Genomic DNA, 19,243 nt, shown 5'->3' on the forward strand with positions numbered 1-19,243 from the left:
GACAGGAATGGGGGTGGCCGTTGGGGAGGCGGGAAGCACATGGGAGTGGATCACCAACTCCATCAGATCTGAACTTGCGCATCGAGGGACTTTGCTCTACTTTAAGTTCACAACAAGGATGGGCTCCCTAAAGCCCCTTATGCTACAAGCAAGCTTGGTGTGTGTGAACAGTTTTTTGAGGAAAAAGAAGGTCCACAGCTTTCCTTAGCATCTCACAAAGATCTGTGATTTACAACAGGCTAAGCATCCTGTCTTTAAAAGTAATGCCAACTCAAAGAGGCAGCTGCCATCAAATACAAAGATTGGTGCCCTTCCCAATGGCCCCTGCTTGGGCTGGACCCCATGGCCTGGTTAGGCTGAGTCCTGACCACCCAGAGTCTTCTCCTTTGCTGCTCCTAGTGGGTGGAGGAACGCCCTTCCTCCCCATCAACTTTTCTTTCTTCTGTGAGCCTCAGCCTTCCCTAAACTCCCCAGCCTGAGATAAGGCGCCCCTAGGGCACCCCCAAGGCTCCCCAGGCTTCCCTCCAGGATGGCACTGATCCCTCTGCTTGCTCAGGTGGGGGGTGGGGCCTGGGCCTGGGTCTGAGCCCCACAAGGGCAGGAACCATGGCCAGTGTGGCTCTAGCTTCTTAGGATCAGGCAGAGAGTAGAGCTCAGAAAATGTCTATTAAATGAATGAATGAATAAAAGGATGGTAATCATTACTGTCAAAATAGTAATGGTCATACTAATACTGTTATTAATAGTAACGATGATGATAAGTTGGGGGGTAGGGCCGACCTTGAATCCCAAGGGCGCTTTGTGTGACAAAGACCCACAGGCCACACGTCAAGCAGTGGGGAGCTGTGGTTGGTGGTGCTGGTGTAAGGCGGGCCTTGGCTCTGCCACTGATTAGCTGTATGATCTCTGGCAAATGGGGACAATAACCATTGGCCTCAGGGGTCATCAGAGGGTACAGGAGTTGCAGCCCCCCTACAGTGGGAGTGGCAAGAGCAGGGAGGGCCTACAGCAGGAGACAGGGAGGGCCTCAGGAGGCTCGGGGCCTACCGACAAGTGCTTCTCCTCGAACTTGGCAATCTTGCGTTTGCCCTGCTCCTGGTTTTCCTGGATGGCCTCATGGACACATTCACTGAAGGTGTCAAGCTCTGTTTTCCGCTTCTCCTGCTGTTTCAGGCCATACTCAAAAATATTCACGCAGATGATGACAAACTTGTCCTTGTAGGTGAGTGGCTGTTAAGGAAGCCCACAGCTGTTTCAGGAGCAGGCTGCGGAGGGCACGGCCAAGGTGTTGGTAACCCTGGCACAGTGCACAGACTGTGCGCTCAACAGTGTGTGAGACTCAAACTCCTGGTCTCATTTGGTTCATTTGGTGGATGAAGAAATCAAAGGCCCAGAGAGCCAGGATTGAGATGTAGGTAAAATGTGTGTTTGGTGCATCCCCACCCTCAGCCTGAGGGATTCAGGAATGGGGCCTGTGTGAAGGAAGGAGGCAGAATCCATTGCGGAGTCTACCGAGCAGAAGGCAGACATGCTCAGAGAGGCCCCAGAAGAGAGGCCTGGGGACCCTGGGGGCCTGCGAGCCGGTCCCAGCTGGGGAAGCAGGCAGTGTGTGTTTCTGTCTCTGGTGTGCTATCTGGAAGGGCACCCTTACTGAGGGCCTGTCTTGGTGCTCAGCTGCTGTAGCTGTGCTGGGGATGTTCAAGTCCTGGCTCTGCCACTGCTTCCAGGACCCACCCTGGCAAGTCACTTCACCTCTCTGGGCCTCAGTTTCCTCATCTGCAGCTGAGGGTACAAAAGAGCCTGCCACATGGAGTCCTTGGAGTCAACCAGGTAAAGCCTACAGGACCTTGGTGATCCTGTGGGATGGAAACTGATGCCCGGAGAGATGAAATGCCTTGCCCAAAGTCACACGGCTACACAGGGCTACAGCCAAGGCAAACCTGGGTCACCAGCTGGCAGAAACAACCCAGCTCTGGAGCCCTGCTCTTCACTGTTCCTCACCACCCTGCCCTCATTCTTTCCAGAATGTCAGGTGTGTTTGGTTTTTTTTAGAGATGGTGATATGGTTTGGCTGTGTCTCCACCCAAACTCATCTTGAATTGTAACTCCCATAATTCCCATGTGTTGTGGGAGGAACCCGGTGGGGGGTAATTGAATTATAGGGGTGAGTCTTTCCTGTGCTGTTCTCATGATAGTGAATGAGTCTCATGAGATCTGATGGTTTTAAATATGGGAGTTTCCCTGCACAGGCTTTCTTTCTTTGCCCACTGCCCATGTAAGATGTGACTTGCTCCTCCTTGCCTTCTGCCATGATTGTGAGGCCTCCCCAGCCATGTGGAACTGTAAGTTCAATTAAACCTCTTTCTGGCTGGGCGCGGTGGCTCACGCCTGTAATCCCAACACTTTGGAAGGCCGAGGCAGATCACCTGAGGTCAGGAGTTTGAGACCAGCCTGACCAACATAGTGAAACCCAGTCTCTACTAAATACAAAAAATTAGCCAGGTGTGGTGGCGCATGCCTGTAATCCCAACTACTTGGGAGGCTGAGGCAGGAAAATCGCTTGAACCCAGGAGGCGGAGGTTGCAGTGAGCTGAGATTGCGCAATTGCACTCCAGCCTGGGCAACAACAGTGCAACGCTGTCTCAAAAAACAAAACAAAAACAAAAAAACAAAAAAACCAAAAACCTCTTTCTTTTGTAAATTGCCCAGTCTCAAGTATATCTTTATCAGGAGCATGAAAACAGACTAATACAGATAGGGTCTCACTACATTGCCTAGCCTAGACTGGTCTCAAATTCCTGGCCTCAAGCAATCCTCCTGCCTTGGCCTCCCAAAGTGCTGGGATTATAGGCATGAGCCACCTCACAGGCCCAGAATGTTAGGTTTTTGAGTGAATTTTTCTCTATCCAGTGAAGGTGGCTCCACAGACTCACCTGTGACTGGATGCCTTAGCTCAGAGCTCTCAGATCCAGGAGCTCCTTGATTCTGTCCTGAGTCCCTCAGCTCACAACTTAAGCCAATTGATCGATGGTCACAGCCACAGCCCTAATGACAGGTACCAACCACGTCCTCTGGGCTCCAGGCAACTGGGGAAAGAATGAGATTCTCAGGCCCCACAGACAAAGCTTCAAAAGCTGGCCTCTAATGGGGTGACCCTGGACAGCCAAGCTATGTTTCCCCAACTATAAAATGGGGTTAATGATGGTACCTGCCTAGTGGGGTGGTTGAGAAAACAATAAATGCCAGATCCAAGTGCACAACAAGAACAAGTGAGTATGGCTAATGAGAACACATTTCAATCCATTTCTCCACCTCTGAAAACCTGGCTTGCCAAACATGGCCAGCCCATGCCATGCTGACCAGATACTCCACATGTCCCTGAAATCCAGACAGCATCTCCCCCATGCAGCTCAGCTGACCGGACTCTGAACTGCCTGTTGGGTACATTGCTCTCAAGTGGAGATTTTACCTCCCAAGGTCTTACAAGAGAGATGAAGAAACTGAGGCCTAGAGCGGAAGGGGCCTTGCCAAGGCAGGCTGGTAGCAGAGGCTCTGAGACAGCCATGAACTCAGAAGGATATGTCTCAAGGAGCTCACCGACACCAGGCAGGTAGGACAGCTTGTTGCCCTCTGAGTCCTCAGCGTACATGCTGTCAAACAGGAAGGAGCCGTTCAGGTGTTCCACAAACGCAGTCTGTGGGCAGAAACACACGTAGGTAGGACGGCTCCTGTCAGGGGCCCCTGCATCATCTCACAGGCCCATGAGGAAGGCAGGTCAGGAGGGAGCATGTTCCAGACAAAGAGAATGGCATGTGCAGAGGTGCAGAGGCATAAAACTGCAGGCTGTTTCCAGAATGTTATACATTTCTCAGTCTGGTTGCAAGGAGGGGTGGAGACTGGTGGGAGAGAGGCCAACTGGGTCCAGTCATGAATTCAGGGCCATGCTGGGCTACAGGACCTGAGCCGTTCCTGGCATGTCATGGGGAACTGCCTTAAGGGTCTTAAGGGGCCTCTGACAGACTGTTTTTAGCACATTCTCTCCAGCAGCTGGAGGCAGGAATGCCAATAAGGAGTAGGGTCAGGGTCTGGACTGAGACGGAGCTGGCCCTGGGGCAGACAGCAGATGAGCCAGGCAGGGAGAGGGCATCAGGCCCTGTGGAGGGAGCATGATTTCTGTGTTTTCAGAGCCTGGGGATCCCTGCGGACCGTTTTACTTGATCAGTGCCCTCTTGTGGGCATCTGAGGGGGCCGAGGGCGTGCAGCCTGCCGGAGCGGTACCTTGTGCTTCTCTAGCTCCTCCCGCCGCGCCTGCTCGTCCTCCAGCTGGGCCTGCATCAGGTTCTCCCGGTGCTTCAGCTCATCGATGCTGTACTGGTGCTTAGCCTCCGCAAGCTTTTTCTGACCAGGGAACGGGAGTGGCATTGTTACCAGAGGTTCCTCCAAGCCACACCGCCTCTGCCATGCCGCCTCTGCCATGCTGCAGCCTCCCGCGCATGGGCAGGGGTGTTGCACAGGGGCCTGCATGAAGGCTGTGAAAGCCATGAGGTCTCGTGGATGAGAATGCCCATCTCCTGATGACCCTCACCAGGTTTTTGTGAGCGCAGGGAAATCAGGGAAAGACCAGGAGGAGCGGAAGGCAGCGTGGCAGGCTGGGGTTCCCGGGGCCATCTCCAGGGCAGGAGCCACAGCAATGGAGTGCTCCCCTCGCCCCAGACTGGGTGTTCTCCACAGAGGACTTGCTCTCTCACTCCCAACAGCCCTCAGCAGGCCTTCTGGCCCTCTTTTAGGGAAGGAGGACAACAGGACAGAGGTAGAGTGAGGCCATAGGGCTGGTCACGAGGGTCTGGCCCTTGGCTCTCTCCACCACACTGGCTCATCCCCCTGTACCTGGCCAGGAATGCTGGCACCTCTAGAACTTAGTCCCCGTCCCCCAGCTCACTCCATGTGCCCCAGGTGATCCCACCTGTACCATGGCTTCAACTACTGCCAATTGGCAATCCTCAGATGACACTCAGGTCTCTACCTCCAGCCCTGACTCTGCCCCTGAGAGCCAGGCCTGAGCCTCTGATGGCCTGGTTCCCTCTGGAGCTCAGCTGTTAATATTGCTCCTGGGATGACACCAACTTAGGGTGAATCCTGGCTTGGCCTTGAGCCAGTGATCCTGGCTGCTTGCCCTCCTTGGGCCTCCTCAACTTCTTTTCTTTTCTAATTTTTAAGTTTTTTCACTCTGTTGCCCAGGCTGGAGTGCAATGGCATCTTCTTAGTTCACTGCAGCCTCAAACTCCTAGTCTCAAGCGATTCTTCTACCTCGGCCTTGTGAGTAGCCAGGATTACTGGTGTGTGCCACCACACCTGGCTAATTTTGGTAGTTTCTGTAGAGATGGGGTCTCCCATCAGAGTGAAAATCAGAAGTTTTTTCACTCTGTTGCCCAGGCTGGTCTTGAACTCCTTGGCTCAAGCAATCCTCCCGCCTCGGCCTCCCAAAGTGCTGGGATTACAGGCGTGAGCCACTGCTCCCAGCCCTCCTCAGCTTCTTCATCTGGAAAACTAGACAGTGCAGGATGGCTGTGAGGTGGCCCTGGGACAGTGTGTGGAAGAGGCCTGGCCCCTGGGAACGCACACAAAACAGTACTTACAAGGGTGCTGCTGGAATCACTCTGACAGAGTCAGGTAAAGGGATTAGGAAGAGGGAGCTGCCCTTTCTCTCCTAGTTGTGGGCAGGGGAAGCTACTCTTCAATGCCCCTTTTCCAAGAAACCTGGGGGCTTGAGGACTCTGTCTCACAGGGCTGGGAGACTGAGAGGGAGACACTTGCTGTGTGGTCATCAATGCGCCGGTAGTCCAGGTACACGAGGTCAGGAAGGTAGGCACAGATGAACATCTTGTAATCCTCTGCCTCAGAGATAGGGTTCCTAGAGAGGCTGAGCGTCCGCAGGCACTTGAACCGCCGGAGGTAGATGATCTGGGGAGAAAAAGGGAGAAAGGCCCATTTTCTTGGCTGCCACAGAGTTGAAAACACAGCTGCACCTCCCTCCTCAGTACTCTTTCAGAGTCAGCCTGGCCACAGCACCATCAGCACTGGGGTGGGGTGACAGGCAGTGTGCAGGCGTGGGGGTGTTCCAGGCTGGGAAGCAGTACCGAGACCTTCTGTCAGAAATGGGCTTTTCAAAGAACCAGCAGACCATGGTTCAGGTCTGCTGAACCATGTGGTGAGACCTTGAACAAGTTACCCAACATCTGTGAGCTTCAATGTCCACATCTGTTAAACGGGTATAAGGATATCATGTGTGTTACAGGTGTTATAAAGACCAAGTGAAATAAGCTATAAAAAGCACTGGAAGAGTGCCTGACACCTATTCGGTAATGGGCGTTTTAGTTGCTGTTACTAGCATAGGCATACCCTTTTATTTATTTTTTAAAAATCTTTTAAATTTAACTTAATTTTATTTTTTGAGATGGAGTCTTGCTCTGTTGCCCAGGCTGGAGTGCAGAGGTGCGATCTTGGCTCACTGCAACCTCTGCCTCCCAGGTTCAAGTAATTCTCGTGCCTCAGCCTCCCGAGTAGCTGGGATTACAGGCCTGCACCACCACACCTGGCTAATTTTTGTGTTTGTAGTAGAGATGGGATTTTGCCATGTTGCCCAGGCTGGTCTCAAACTCCTAGGCTCAAGCGATCCACCAGCCTTGGCCTCCCAAAGGGTTGGAATTACAGGCGTGAGCCACCGCGCCCGGCCCTATTTTGTTTTTAAGTAGGGATGGGGTCTTGCTGTGTTGACCAGGCTGGTCTCGAGCTCCTGGTCACAATAAATCCTCCCACCTCAGCCTCCCAAAGTGCTGGGATTACAGGCGTGAGCCACTGCACCTGGCCAGGCATGCCTTTGTAGATTGTAAAGCCCCATGGAAGGTACAAATATCTTAAATTAAATGGGACCCAACTTATGGCTAACCTTGGATTCCCTGGATAACAGCTAGGGGAACATTCCAGTAACTTTATTTATTCTCCCTACACTCTATTTTTAGTAAAATGAGGAAAATGTTAACCAGGTAGTTAATATTAGATTGGTGCAAAAGTAACTGTGGTTTTTGCCATTAAAAGTACTGGCAAAAAAGTATTTTAAAAAAGCAATACTTTGGCCGGGTACAAGGCTCACGCCTGTAATCCCAACACTATGGGAGGCTGAGGCAGGCGGATCTTGAGGTCAGGAGATGGAGACCATCCTGGCTAACATGGTGAAACCCCGTCTCTACTAAAAATACAAAAAAAAAATTAGCCGGGCATGGTGGCAGGCGCCTATAGTCCCAGCTACTTGGGAGGCTGAGGCAGGAGAATCGCTTGAACCCAAGAGGCGGAGGTTGCAGTGAGCCGAGATTGCACCACTGCACTACAGCCTGGGTGACAGGGCGAGACTCCATCTCAAAAAAAAAAAGCAATACTTCATTGGATAGCATCTAGACACTGTACTATGCAAAAGATAGAAAAAAAAATCTAGCATGCTTTTCTGAGTGAATTTCTTTCAGTCATTTATTAGTCACCTAGCAGCAAACACTATTAGTCACCTAGCAGGCCTCCGGCATGTGCTAAATTATGAAGATACAGTGGGGAACAAGGCCTGTGGGGTCCCTGCCCTTATGGCAAGAGCACATATTTTAGGAGTGGGGGAAAAATGTTTTCTTTTTAATTTATTATTTTTTTTTTAGATGGAGTTTTGCTCTTGTCACCCAGGCTGAAGTGCAGTGGCGCGATCTCGGCTCACTGCAACCTCCACCTCCCAGGTTCAAGCGATTCTTCTGTCTCAGCCTCTGGAGTAGCTGGGATTACAGGCACCCGCCACCACACCCGACTCATTTTTATATTTTTAGTAGAGACGGGTTTCGCCATGTTGGCCAAGCTTATCTCGAATTCCTGACCTCAAGTGAGTCGCCCACCTTGGCCTCCCAAAGTGCTGGGATTACAGGTGTGAACCACCGGGCCCGGCCAAATGTTTTAAAAAGTAAATAAAACCATTATGCTTTGAGTTAAGTGCTATAAGGAACATCAAGATGGCACCCTGAGAGAAAATAACAGGGAGGCCTCTTTCAGTTAGGAGATTCAGAGGTCTCTCTGGGGAGGTGACATTTAATCTGAGACCTGAGGGAGCCAGCCGCAGAAGAGCAGAGGAGAGCACATTCCTGGAAGCCAGGACAGCACAGGCAAGGGCCCCAGGCAGCAAAGAACTTGGCACATGCCAGGCACTGAGCAAAGGCCAGGGTGGCTGCAGAATGCGGGGAGAGGGCTGGGAAGAAGTTGAGATGGGAGTAAAGACAAGGTCAGGGGCTGATTCATGCAAGACCATGCATGGGTTTGGATGCTGCCTGTCTGGCATGCAGGGCAAACTTCTGAGACTCCACCATCTCTGTGGCTTGACCCAACGGAACTGCTAGTGACAACTCGGTGGTTCCCACCCCAGGCCGTTCATGTAAGCCCAGCCTGGCCGTCACCCAGCCATGATGATAGGCTGAGGGTCAGTGTAGACCCTGAGGGGGCTTGATCAGACTAAAGGGCCACTGTCGGAAGGAGAGTTCTTGCTCTCTCCATCCTGCTAGATGCAGACAAGGAAGCCCGTGTCCTTGACTGCAACCATTAAGAGAATCAAGCTCTGGGGAGATGCTGAGGATGGCAGAGCCCAGAGGCAGAAGGAACTCACGTCCTTGAAGCTCTGCTGATAAGCACCCCTTCCTTGCAGTGCCAATTATCACGCCACTAAATGCCCTTGTTGTTTGCCGCAGGGGCTCAGCTTACCTCCGGCTTCAGCTGTAGCCATGAGAGACCTTAGCTGGCAGCGTCCTATCTCATTACTCACTTTCTGCCTCAGAGATATCTCTGAAGCCAAAGAAGCCCATCCAGCCCAAAAGCCAGGTGGCAAGAAAGTTAATCCCCCTGGGGTCTCCCTCAGCTGTTGCGGGAATCAAATGCCTTAGGCTCCTGTCCTTAGAGGGTCACTTCTGGGAGGCATTCTGGACACTTCCGAGGCCAGGGGAATCCTCCCTCATCACCTGCAGCAGCAGTCTCAGTGACACGCCTGTGTGTTGGTTCTTCCCTGCCTCCCTTACTCCAGCTTCCTGAAGCCACCTCTCAAACCAGCCACCTGCATGCAAGTCCCTGCCTTACCTCTGCTTCCAGCCAGTTTGGGGCCAGCTTCTCTTACCTGCAGGTACAGTATCCTTTCTGGTCACACTGTCCTGGGGTAACCCATTCTCACAATCCCCCTCAAATCCACCCTCATGGGGGTGAATTCCTTCCTAAATGTAGACCTGCCCCAAATACATCTCAGACAGAAGCCTTCTCGGCTCCCACTGCTTCTCTGGCCATCCTGACTGACTGCGGCGAGGCCCGGCCACATCCTGAGCCCAACCCTGCACCACACACCTTTGACCTCGTCCAGGGACCCTGCACTCCTCAACAATGCGTGCGGCCAGGCGTTCCCAACTTACCTCCAGGCCTTTGCTCACACCATTCCATCCTCCTGGGAAGCCTTTTCCTTCTGCTGGATGGCAAATTCTAGTTATCTCTCAGTGAGTCTGCATCAAGCTCCCCTCATCCCAACACTCGCAGGAAGGCCCTCAGCTATGACAGTCCTCCATTTGTTAGGAACATACCCCAGCCTGACACCGAACCAAATGCGTTACATTCATGATCCCACTTGATTCCTGCAAAAGCCTGGGCAGCAGGGTCATGGCCATCATCTCCATCTGACAGATGAGGAAACTGAGGCATAGAAGGCTTGACCCTTGGTTGGGTTTAGATGCTCCTGTCTGGCGTGCAGGGCAAACTTCCGAGACTACAGTGCCTCCTGGATTTGGTCCTGCTGGACAGACTTACATACCGGTCACAACTCAGCGCTTGACCCTCCCAGGTCACTCACCTAAGCCACCACGGCCCGCAGCTGGGATCTGAACCCAGGCCACCTGACTGACCTAAGCAGAAAAGGAATCTTCAAAGGCTACTGGACAGCCCCCAGGGTTGATGGGTTGCAGAAGCAAGCCAGGAGCCATCTGATGTGTCGCCTCTGACACAGGACGACAGCTGTGGCAGCTTAAAGCTGCTGCCACACCCCCAGCTGTGTCCACTGCCACTTGTGCACACCCCTAAGCCTCAGGGTGCCCTCCTACCACCCATAGGCCTTGTTTTATTGTTCCTCAGGACACCGGCTTCTTGTCTCCTGCCTTGACTATGGGGGTGTGTGCTGGTCACTCCAAAGGGACCACATCTCGTCTGTCTCTGTTCCCAGTGAGCACAGGACATACGCCCAACACTAATAGGTATGTGCCTCAGCAAATGTTTGTTAAATAAGTGCAAGACACAGGGAAAGAACCGCCACTAATGTGGAGGTTGTAAACTAGTGCTCTCCGATGAATTTTGTTGGGTTAAGCATGGTATTTAAACATGAGCAAATCCCTCATGGAGTAATCCGGATTCCTGGCTTTTCCAGGAAAATGAGAAGATCTGAACACTCAGCCTGTACTTCCCCTAGCCACAGACCCCCACTCAACCCACGGCGCTCCAAGGCTCTGCAGGTGTGCGTGAGGGCGGGCTGGGCGGCCACTCACGTTCATCATGTTGTCAATCCGGTTGTTGCCCAGCGACAACACCTGCAGCTTGACGAGGGCGTCCAGGGAGTCGATCTTGGAGATCCGGTTGTTGAACAAGCTCAGGTCCTCCAGGTTCACCAGTGTGTCCAGCCCCTCGATGGTCTCAATGTTGTTGAAAGACAGATCTGGGAAGAAGAGAGGGCTGTGAGGGTCTGCTGCCTGGGTCAGGGGATGGGCTGTCCTGAAATAAAACCATCAGGGCTACTGAGTGCCCTGTGAGCCAGCACCAAGCTGCCAGGGCCAGAATTTGACTCACTGTCTAATATTGTGATTTTTTTAGAAGCCGGGTGTGAATTATTTCCTGCAGCCTCCAATATTCACTACCCTCTCCAGTTCCGCCAATCATCCTCCTGGCTGGGGACATGTGGGCAAATACTGGTGTCTATAATCTGCCATAGTTCTGGGAGGAAAATACTAACCCGCAGGTCTGAAGCAGTGCCCTTGGGGGTCAGGGGTAGACAGCAGTGGAGTGTCCCCTTTCCTCACACCTGTGGCATTTTAGCAAGACCACCTCCTGTGTGCTTTGCATTTACCAGTTTATCAAGCACTCGTGTATATCCTCTGACAGCAGCCCTGAGTGGTAGTTTGGAATTTCTCTTGCTGTTTTATCATTTGGGAAGCAGAAGCTCAGAGAGACTCAGTGATTTGCCCAAAGCCACACAGCTAACCACAGTGGGGCCAGAGTTCATCTAAGGCTTCTCCCTGGACATGTGGCAGGTCAGGTTCCTCCAGCTCCATCACAGCTGTCTCAGGCTCCCTCATCAACTGCAACCTCAACCCCAACCGAGACTTTTGACTAATTCTACATCTTTGGGAATAAAAGTACCTTCCTTTTTTTTTTTTTTTTTTTTTTGAGACAGGGTCTCGCTCTGTTGTGCAGACTGGAGTGCAGTGGCGCAATCACGGTTCATTGCATCCTTGACCTCCTGGGTTCAAGTGATCCTCCTGTTTCAGCCTCCTGAGTAGACTGGACCACAGGTATACGCCACCACATCCAGCTAATTTTTTAAAAAGGTTTGTATAGAGACAGGCTCTCACCATATTGCCCAGGCTAGTCTCAAACTCCTGGGCTCAAGTGATCCTCCCACCTCGGCCTCCCAAAGTGGGGATTACAGGTGTGAGCCACCATGTCCGGCCTAAAAGTACTTTTTCCCCACTACAGGTTTTCAGGGTTAGCTGGCAGGTGGGGCTGTTATCTTGTCCTGGAACACCAATGGCCTAGAGGCCAAAAATGAGCATTTTTCCTGGGCTTGGAAATATGAGCATGATAACCACAGGGTGATCACATTTAAAAGGTGATTTGGGGCTGGGCGTGGTGGCTTACACCTGTAATCCCAGCACTCTGGGAGGCCGAGGCAGGGGGATCACTTGGGGGTCAGGAGTTCCAGACCAGCCTGGCCAACCTGGCAAAACCCTGTCTCTACTAAAAATACAAAAATTATCTGGGCATGGTGGCACATGCCTGTAATCCCAGCTACTCAGGAGGCTGAGGCACGAGAACCACTTGAACCTTGGAGGTGGAGTGAGCCGAGATTGTGCCACTGCACTCCAGCCTAGGTGATGAAGTGAAGCTTTGTGTCAAAAAAAAAAAAAGGTGATTTGGGAGATGAGTTTAACCACATCTTAATTTAGCCTCCTCCGCATATCAGGGGATGCTCACCTGTTGACATTGAGACCAATGATAACTCTGTCCTTTCTCTACGCCAGGCCCTTTAAGTGCATTACCTTGTTTAATCCTCATAGCACAGATAGCATCATCCCCATTTTATAGATGAGGAAACTGAGATTCAAATGGGCCTCATGGTAATATGCTCAAGGTAGCACAGCACATAAAGGAATCGAGGTTCGGGCCAGGTGCAGTGGCTCATGCCTGTAATCCCGGCACTTTGGGAGGCTGACGCGGGTGGATTGCTTGAGGCCAGCAGTTCGAGATCAGCCTGGTCAACATGGCAAAACCCTGTTTCTACTAAAAATACAAAAATTAGCCACCCATGGTGGCACATACCTGTAATCCCAGCTACTTGGGAGGCTGAGGCATGAGAATCACTTGAACCTGGGAGGCAGAGGTTACAGTGAGCTGAGATTGTGCCACTGCACTCCAGCCTGGGTGACAGAATGAGACTCCATCTCAAAAAAAAGAAACTGAGGTTCACAGAGTGGAATATCTTGTGCAAAGTCAGTATGTTGGCCAAGCTGGGGTTTGAATGGGGGTCTAACAAATGCCAGGCCTGCACACTTCCTTTCCCACCGTGCCACTGGGTTCTGTTCTTGGGAGGCTTAGCCTACCCCCTAGTGGTGTGCTAGCAAGTGTTTACCAATGGGGGCTGAGGAAAACCCCTGATTTGAGGTGCTTGCTCATTTCTGTGGTGTAAATACTCCCACCGTGGCCAATTTCAAGCTACCAGCGTGGCATCCCTGGAAGCAAAGTTGGGAAGAAATGTGTATAGCCAGCTGTTGAGAGCCAGGGCTAGCCAGCTCCAGCACATCCTCAGCCCTGTGCATGTCAGTGTGGGAGGTCGTGCTGAACCATGGGAGTGCCACCTCCCTAACCCCCATCCTCAGCACCCCAGGGATCCAGCTCTTCTGGCTGTGGTTGGGTCCCTGGGCACCTAGTGCCATGGCTGGACAAAGACCAGCTTCTGCCTATACTCTGAGGGGCAGTGTGACCTCTTAACAGAGCCTGCCCTCACTGCTCTAGCACCCCCATCCCAGGGAGCACTGGCCATCAGTCCAATGACCCTTGGAAGCGTGGATGGCCACTGCAAGGGGTTGGGGGAATGAGCTGACTAGGAAGTGTGTGTGCAGGGGCTCCAAGTAGTAGGAAGATAAGCTTCTGTTAGGGAGGGAACCAAGACCAGTATTCAGGTTTCTCTCTAGGTAAGCAGACAGAAAGAGGGAGCTGTCATGGGGCTCAGTGGTACTTGCTTTATGTCTGAGAGACAGCCAGGCCAGACAGCTCCTGCTTAAAACCATGGCATTCATGAATCAGCATTAATGGGTGCTAGAGTGCAGAGAAATGAGAAACCTGGGACAAGAGACCTGGGCCCAGGTGTCAGAGGACCTGGCTGTGGTTTGCTCCTGCTACCTGTAGCACATGACTCCATCAAGCTGGTCAGCCTCCCTGAGCCTCAGTTGCTGCATGTGTGAAATGGCAGCATAACCCTGCCTGTGGGTTTGCTATGGGCTTGCAATTGTCAGCACAAAGGAGGACGGGAGTGTTTGGCAAATTGGAAGGCTCACGATGCCCCAGGGTGCCCTTATTACCAGAAGACCGCCTAATAGGATGGAGGGAATGTGGGCTGTGAGGTCAGATAGGCGTGGGGGTAAGTCCCAGCTCTGATACTTCTTGGTCGTGCAGCTTTGGGCCAGTGCCTGGGGCTCCCTGAGTCTCAGCTCCTCTTCTGTAGATTGGGATTATAACAGATGCCCAACTCTTAGGATTAAAATGGGGGTTAAACAAGACAGGGCATAAGGAGCTCTCAGGCCCATCACCTTCTCCCTGCTAGGGACCCACTGCCCCTCACCAGATGTGAGGATGCTCCTAAGAGGCCAGCAGAAGGAACATCTCATCAAAACCCTCCATGGCCTTGGCAGTGAGGCCTGATGTGGTGTGGTGACCTCAGTTTGCTCATCTCTATGACGGGGATGCTGTGTGAACTGAAAGACCCATATGGAAAGCATATAGGCCCCACTTAGGCCCCACTTAGCATGTAGTTAAGTGCTTGATACACACTAGCCTCTGTGACGATTATTCCTGGTTTGATCTGGGTCCCACCAGCCAATGGTTACCTGTTGATGGTTATCTGTCAGCCTGAGTCTAGATTAAATAGGAGTCCACAGCTGCCCCTTTGTACCCCATCCAGACTGAAAGTTTGGGCAGATGAGAGCAGAATATTCTGTGGTCTTGTGTCTGAGCACATCTTTGCTGCACTTTGCCCAGCACAAGCCCTAGGCTTTTAAAAAATAGCAGCTTTCTTGCTCCCAGCAGGCAGAGCTTCTGCCGTACCCTGGCTAATGATGGGCCAGCAGCTGAGTGTCGCACACAATTATTGTCTCCTGGGAAGGCAATAACCTTGTCAGGGTGTCACCTTCGATTAGGGTGGACACACAGAGGAAAGGGCCTTACCCAGCCAGACGAGGTGTGCGAGGTTCTCCAGGCCCTCGATCTTCTCAATGATGTTATTGTCCAGCTGCAGCTTCCTCAAGTTCTCAAACTGCCAGAGGTTGTCTATGCGGAGGATGTCTGAAATAATGGAAGGTGATTTCAGTCTCAGGTTAGGGTCAGAGTTTTGTGCTAGTGTACAGGAGGAGTGAGGCAGAACCACACAAAAGGGACCTAGAACTCTTCTGCCCTGCCCTGGAGTACGCAGGCACCCTGGAGATGTGGGCTGAGCATCGAGGAACATTGTGTCCCTATGAGGTGGGCAGGGATCGGTACTGCCACCCAGAGCCACAGAAAGACCTAATAGGTTTACTAGGGTGGGGCTAAAAAGTTGTTGGGGTGGAAGTGAGCTGGACCTGGCCTGGGCAGGAGACTCGCTTGTGCTGTTTCTGGGGCCAGGCCAGGGACTCTCCAGGAGGCTGGTCCACCTTAGGACACAGGACACAGACAGAGGCCTTCCTTCCACAGTGTGATAAATAGAATGAAAACATGTGTCTCTGTTGGTAGGAGGGTTGATCACCTCGTTCAGCCTTTTTGGAGCACTGTTTGGCAATGTTTTTTGAAATATTTAAAGTCAGTGCCCTTTGAACTATAATTTCTCTACATGGAATCTATCTCCACACTGTATATATGTCCAAAGGAATCCCTCAGGCACGTAAGGGGCAGAAAAGCTCCCAAATGTCCATACGTAGGGGATGAGATAAGTCATCCATGCAAGAACGAGGCAGATTCCTGATATCATGGAAGTGCCTGGCCCCTGTGGCCTGTGAGGACCACCCACGCCAGCTACACAGCTGGTTCATTCTGTTTGCTAGGTAAGCCAGAGTTTGGTTTCTGTCACTGGCAGCCAGGAGGGTTCTGAAAAACACATATGTATAAGTAAATATGTACTGTATATGTAACACTCTAGAGGCCAAACTTGTCTGCCAGGTTTTCCCAGAAGCCACGTACAGCTCTGTTGTTTATATGCTCCTTTTTTCCATATTTGCTTTTGTAATGATTTCTAAATTTTATAAAATTAGAATATGCTCATTAAGGATGGGCGCAGTGGCTCACGCCTGTAATCACAGCACTTTGGGAGGCCGAGGCAGGCGGATCACAAGTTCAAGAGATCGAGACCATCCTGGCCAATGTGGTGAAACCCTGTCTCTGCTAAAGATACAAAAAATTGGCTGGGCGTGGTGGTGCACGTCTGTAGCCCCAGCTACTTGGGAGGCTGAGGCAGGAGAATCGCTTGAACCAGGGAGGCAGAGGTTGCAGTGAGCCAAGATCGCACCACTGCAATCCAGGTGACAGAGCGAGACTCCATCTCAAAAAAAAAAAAAAGAATATGCTCATTAAAAGAACTGAAATAATACAGAAGTGAAAGAAGTTTTCAAAATTGGTGCTGTGGGCCAGGCGTGGTGGCTCACGCCTGTAATCCCAGCACTTTGGGAGGCCAAGGTAGGCAGATCAGGAGGTGAGGAGATGGAGACCATCCTGGCTAACACAGTGAAACCCTGTCTCTCCTAAAAACACAAAAAATTAGCTGGGCGTGGTGGCGGGCACCTGTAGTCCCAGCTACTCGGGAGGCTGAGGCAGGAGAATGGCGTGAACCCAGGAGGCGGAGCTTTCAGTGAGCCGAGATCGCGCCACTGCACTCCAGCCTGGGCGACAGAACAAGACTCCATCTCAAAAAAAAAAAAAAGAGATGGAGACCATCCTGGCCAACATGGTAAAACCCTGTCTCTACTAAAAATACAAAAATTAGTTGGGCGTGGTGACACGCGCCTGTAATCCCAGCTACTCTGGAGGCTGAGGCAGGAGAATCGCTTGAACCCAGGAGGCAGAGGTTGCAGTGAGCCTAGATTACGCCACTGAACTCCAGCCTGGATGACAGAGTGAGACTGTCTCAAAAAAAAAAAAAAAAAAAAAAATTTGGTCCTGTGGCTGGGCATGGTGGCACACACCTGTAATCCCAGCACTTTGGGAGGCCAAGGCCGGTGGATTGCTTGAGACCAGGAGTTTGAGACCAGCCTGGCCAACATGGAAAAACACTGTCTCTATAATAAAAATACAAAAATTAGCTGGTGTCCCTGTAGTCCCAGCTACTCAGGAGGCTGAGGCAGCAGAATCACTTGAACCCAGGAGGCAGAGATGCAGTGAGCCAAGATCATGCCACTGCACTGCAGCCTGGGTGACAAAGCAAGACTCTGTCTCTAAATAAATAAATAAATAAATAAAAATAAAAATCGGTGCTGAGGCATTGTGCCTCAGAGGAGCCTGAGCCGGCCAGTCTGCTGCATCCCTGCCACGTCCCCCACTGCGTCCCCTGCCAGGACTGACTGACCTGAGCCGGGCTGCCATGGACCACACGCCCCTGCTGTGGGAGTGGCTGCCCACCTACAACCTAGGGGACGGCCAGGGCAACTACGCATGCAGCTTGCATGGCTACAGCATCATCCCTGCTGCCCACCCCTTGCTGCTGCCTGCCCTCCCCTTACCTCATCACAGGGATACCCAACCACCACCCCAGGGTCTACAATGACCACAGCTGGACTATCACTTGGTACCCCACCAATGCCATCGTCATCATGAGAGGCTGTCCCGTCTGCAGGGATAGGGTGCTGGAGGACTGCTTCACCTTCCTGGGAATCCTCCTGGCCATCATCCTGTTCCCCTTTGGGTTCATCTGCTGTTTTGCCTTGAGGAAGCAAAGATGCCCCAACTGCAGAGCAGCCTTTGCTTAAAGGGAACACCACAACTGGCTTTTCTACACCCAGCTCTCTTTTTCTAATGTACAATAGTTTTATTTGATTAAGCTTCAGGACTGTTTTGTAAAGTGAGGTGCGACAGATGTGGCATGCGGGAGCCAGGGTTTCCTGGAGCGTGGAGAGGCAGCGCTGCTGCTCCTGAGGTTAATGAGAACTCAGTAAAGCACTGCTTTTATTTTTTGCAGTCTTCAATTTGAGAAAGGTGAAATATAATGTTTTCAATAAATGAGATTCATGCCAAAAAAATTAAAAATACAAATACAAATTAGTGGCTAGGTGCGGTGGCTCACACGTGTAATCCCAGCACTTTGGGAGGCCGAGGTGGGCAGATCACGAGGTCAAGAGATCGAGACCATCTTGGCCAACATGGTGAAACCCCGTCTCTACTAAAAATACAAAAATTCACTGGGTGTGGTGGTGTGCACCTGTAGTCCCAGCTACTCTGGAGGCTGAGGCAAGAGAATCACTTGAACCCGGGAGGTGAAGGTTGCAGTGAGCCTAGATCGTGCCACTGCACTCTAGCCTGGCGACAGAGCGAGACTCCATCTCAAAAAAAAAAAAAAAAAAAAAAAAAAGCTGGGCGCAGTGGCTCATACCTATAATCCTAGCACTTTGGGAGCCTGAGGCAGGCAGATTGCCTGAGCTCAGGAGTTCGAAACCAGCCTGGGCAACATGGTGAAACCCCATCTCTACTAAAATAAAAAAAATTAGCCAGGCGTGGCCGCATATGCCTGTAGTTCCAGCTACTTGGGAGGCTGAGGCAGGAGAATTGTTTGAACTCAGGAGGCAGAGGTTGCAGTGAGCTGAGATCGCACTACTGCACTCTAGCACTCCAGCCTGGGCTGGGCGGCAGAGCGAGACTCCGTCTCTACAAAAAAAAAAAAAAAAAAACAATAAAACAAAAAACAAAAAAAACAAAAAACAACAATAAAACAAAAAACAAAAAAAACAAACAAAAAAACCATACAGTCCAGCTGCAGTTTCAATATTCATTCAGAGGGGCAGAGCCTGCCTGTGAGGTTGTGAAAGTCCCAGTGGGAAAGTGGGGAACCCCTCCTAGCTCCCCTCCCTGCACAAAGTTCTGGGGACGACAGGGTTCTCTGACCCAGGTCCAGAGGGGCACACCGCCCTTCCCCTAGAGCTGGATTGCTGCCCTGCACCTCTCCTGGGTTCCCAGGGCTGGGTGGGACTGCCCTTCCCTTAGAGCTGGATTGCTGCCTTGCACCTATCCTGGGTTCCCAGGGCTGGGTGGGACTGCCCTTCCCCTAGAGCCGGATTGCTGCCTAGTGCCTCTCCTGGGTCCCCAGGGCTGGGTGGGACTGGTGCCTGTTCTTCAGCTCCCTGTTTGTGGCCAGATTTCCCAGAATGATACTGGCCACAATTCCCACCTGTGCTTCCAGGGTGGGGCCAGTTCTGCCCCAGCCTCCCAGCCACCTCCCAACCCTGGGTTGGATTTTCCAGGTGCCTTTTCTGGCCCTGATCTGACAGCCCCCCAGCAGTAGCACTCCCCCTGTGGCTCCTGCACACCGGGTGCTCTGCCACACACGCCAGCATGCTGGCTTTTTCCTAGGTGTCAGCAGTTCAGGAGGAAAAGCCAAAACAACACAACAAATCAGGATGCACTTGGCAGTTAGCTCTAAATGAGTTACCAGCATGACAGGACTGCCAAAAAAAGCCGATTTAATCTTCAACAAAGACAC

The 19,243-nt window shown here is 51.8% G+C and overlaps 1 protein-coding gene and 1 pseudogene across 3 annotated transcripts in view; one reads left to right on the forward strand and one right to left on the reverse strand.

Annotated features, from left to right (window-relative positions):
• DRC3 (dynein regulatory complex subunit 3) overlaps positions 1 to 19,243 on the reverse strand; it is a 45,535-nt gene that overhangs the window by 19,521 nt on the left and 6,771 nt on the right. For 2 of the 3 annotated variants that reach the window (XM_016930664.4, XM_063798130.1), the window contains exons 4-9: positions 14,755 to 14,871; positions 10,587 to 10,753; positions 5,758 to 5,961; positions 4,279 to 4,398; positions 3,582 to 3,694; positions 1,048 to 1,222 (exon numbers count right to left, since the gene is read on the reverse strand). In XM_016930664.4, coding sequence (XP_016786153.2) covers positions 1,048 to 1,222; positions 3,582 to 3,694; positions 4,279 to 4,398; positions 5,758 to 5,961; positions 10,587 to 10,753; positions 14,755 to 14,871 — 896 coding nt within the window. 3 annotated transcript variants of the gene reach the window in all.
• On the forward strand, positions 17,114 to 17,628 carry LOC100610993 (membrane protein BRI3-like; annotated as a pseudogene).

This window comes from Pan troglodytes, chromosome 19 (genome assembly GCF_028858775.2).
Source record: "Pan troglodytes isolate AG18354 chromosome 19, NHGRI_mPanTro3-v2.0_pri, whole genome shotgun sequence".
Lineage (NCBI taxonomy): Eukaryota > Metazoa > Chordata > Mammalia > Primates > Hominidae > Pan > Pan troglodytes.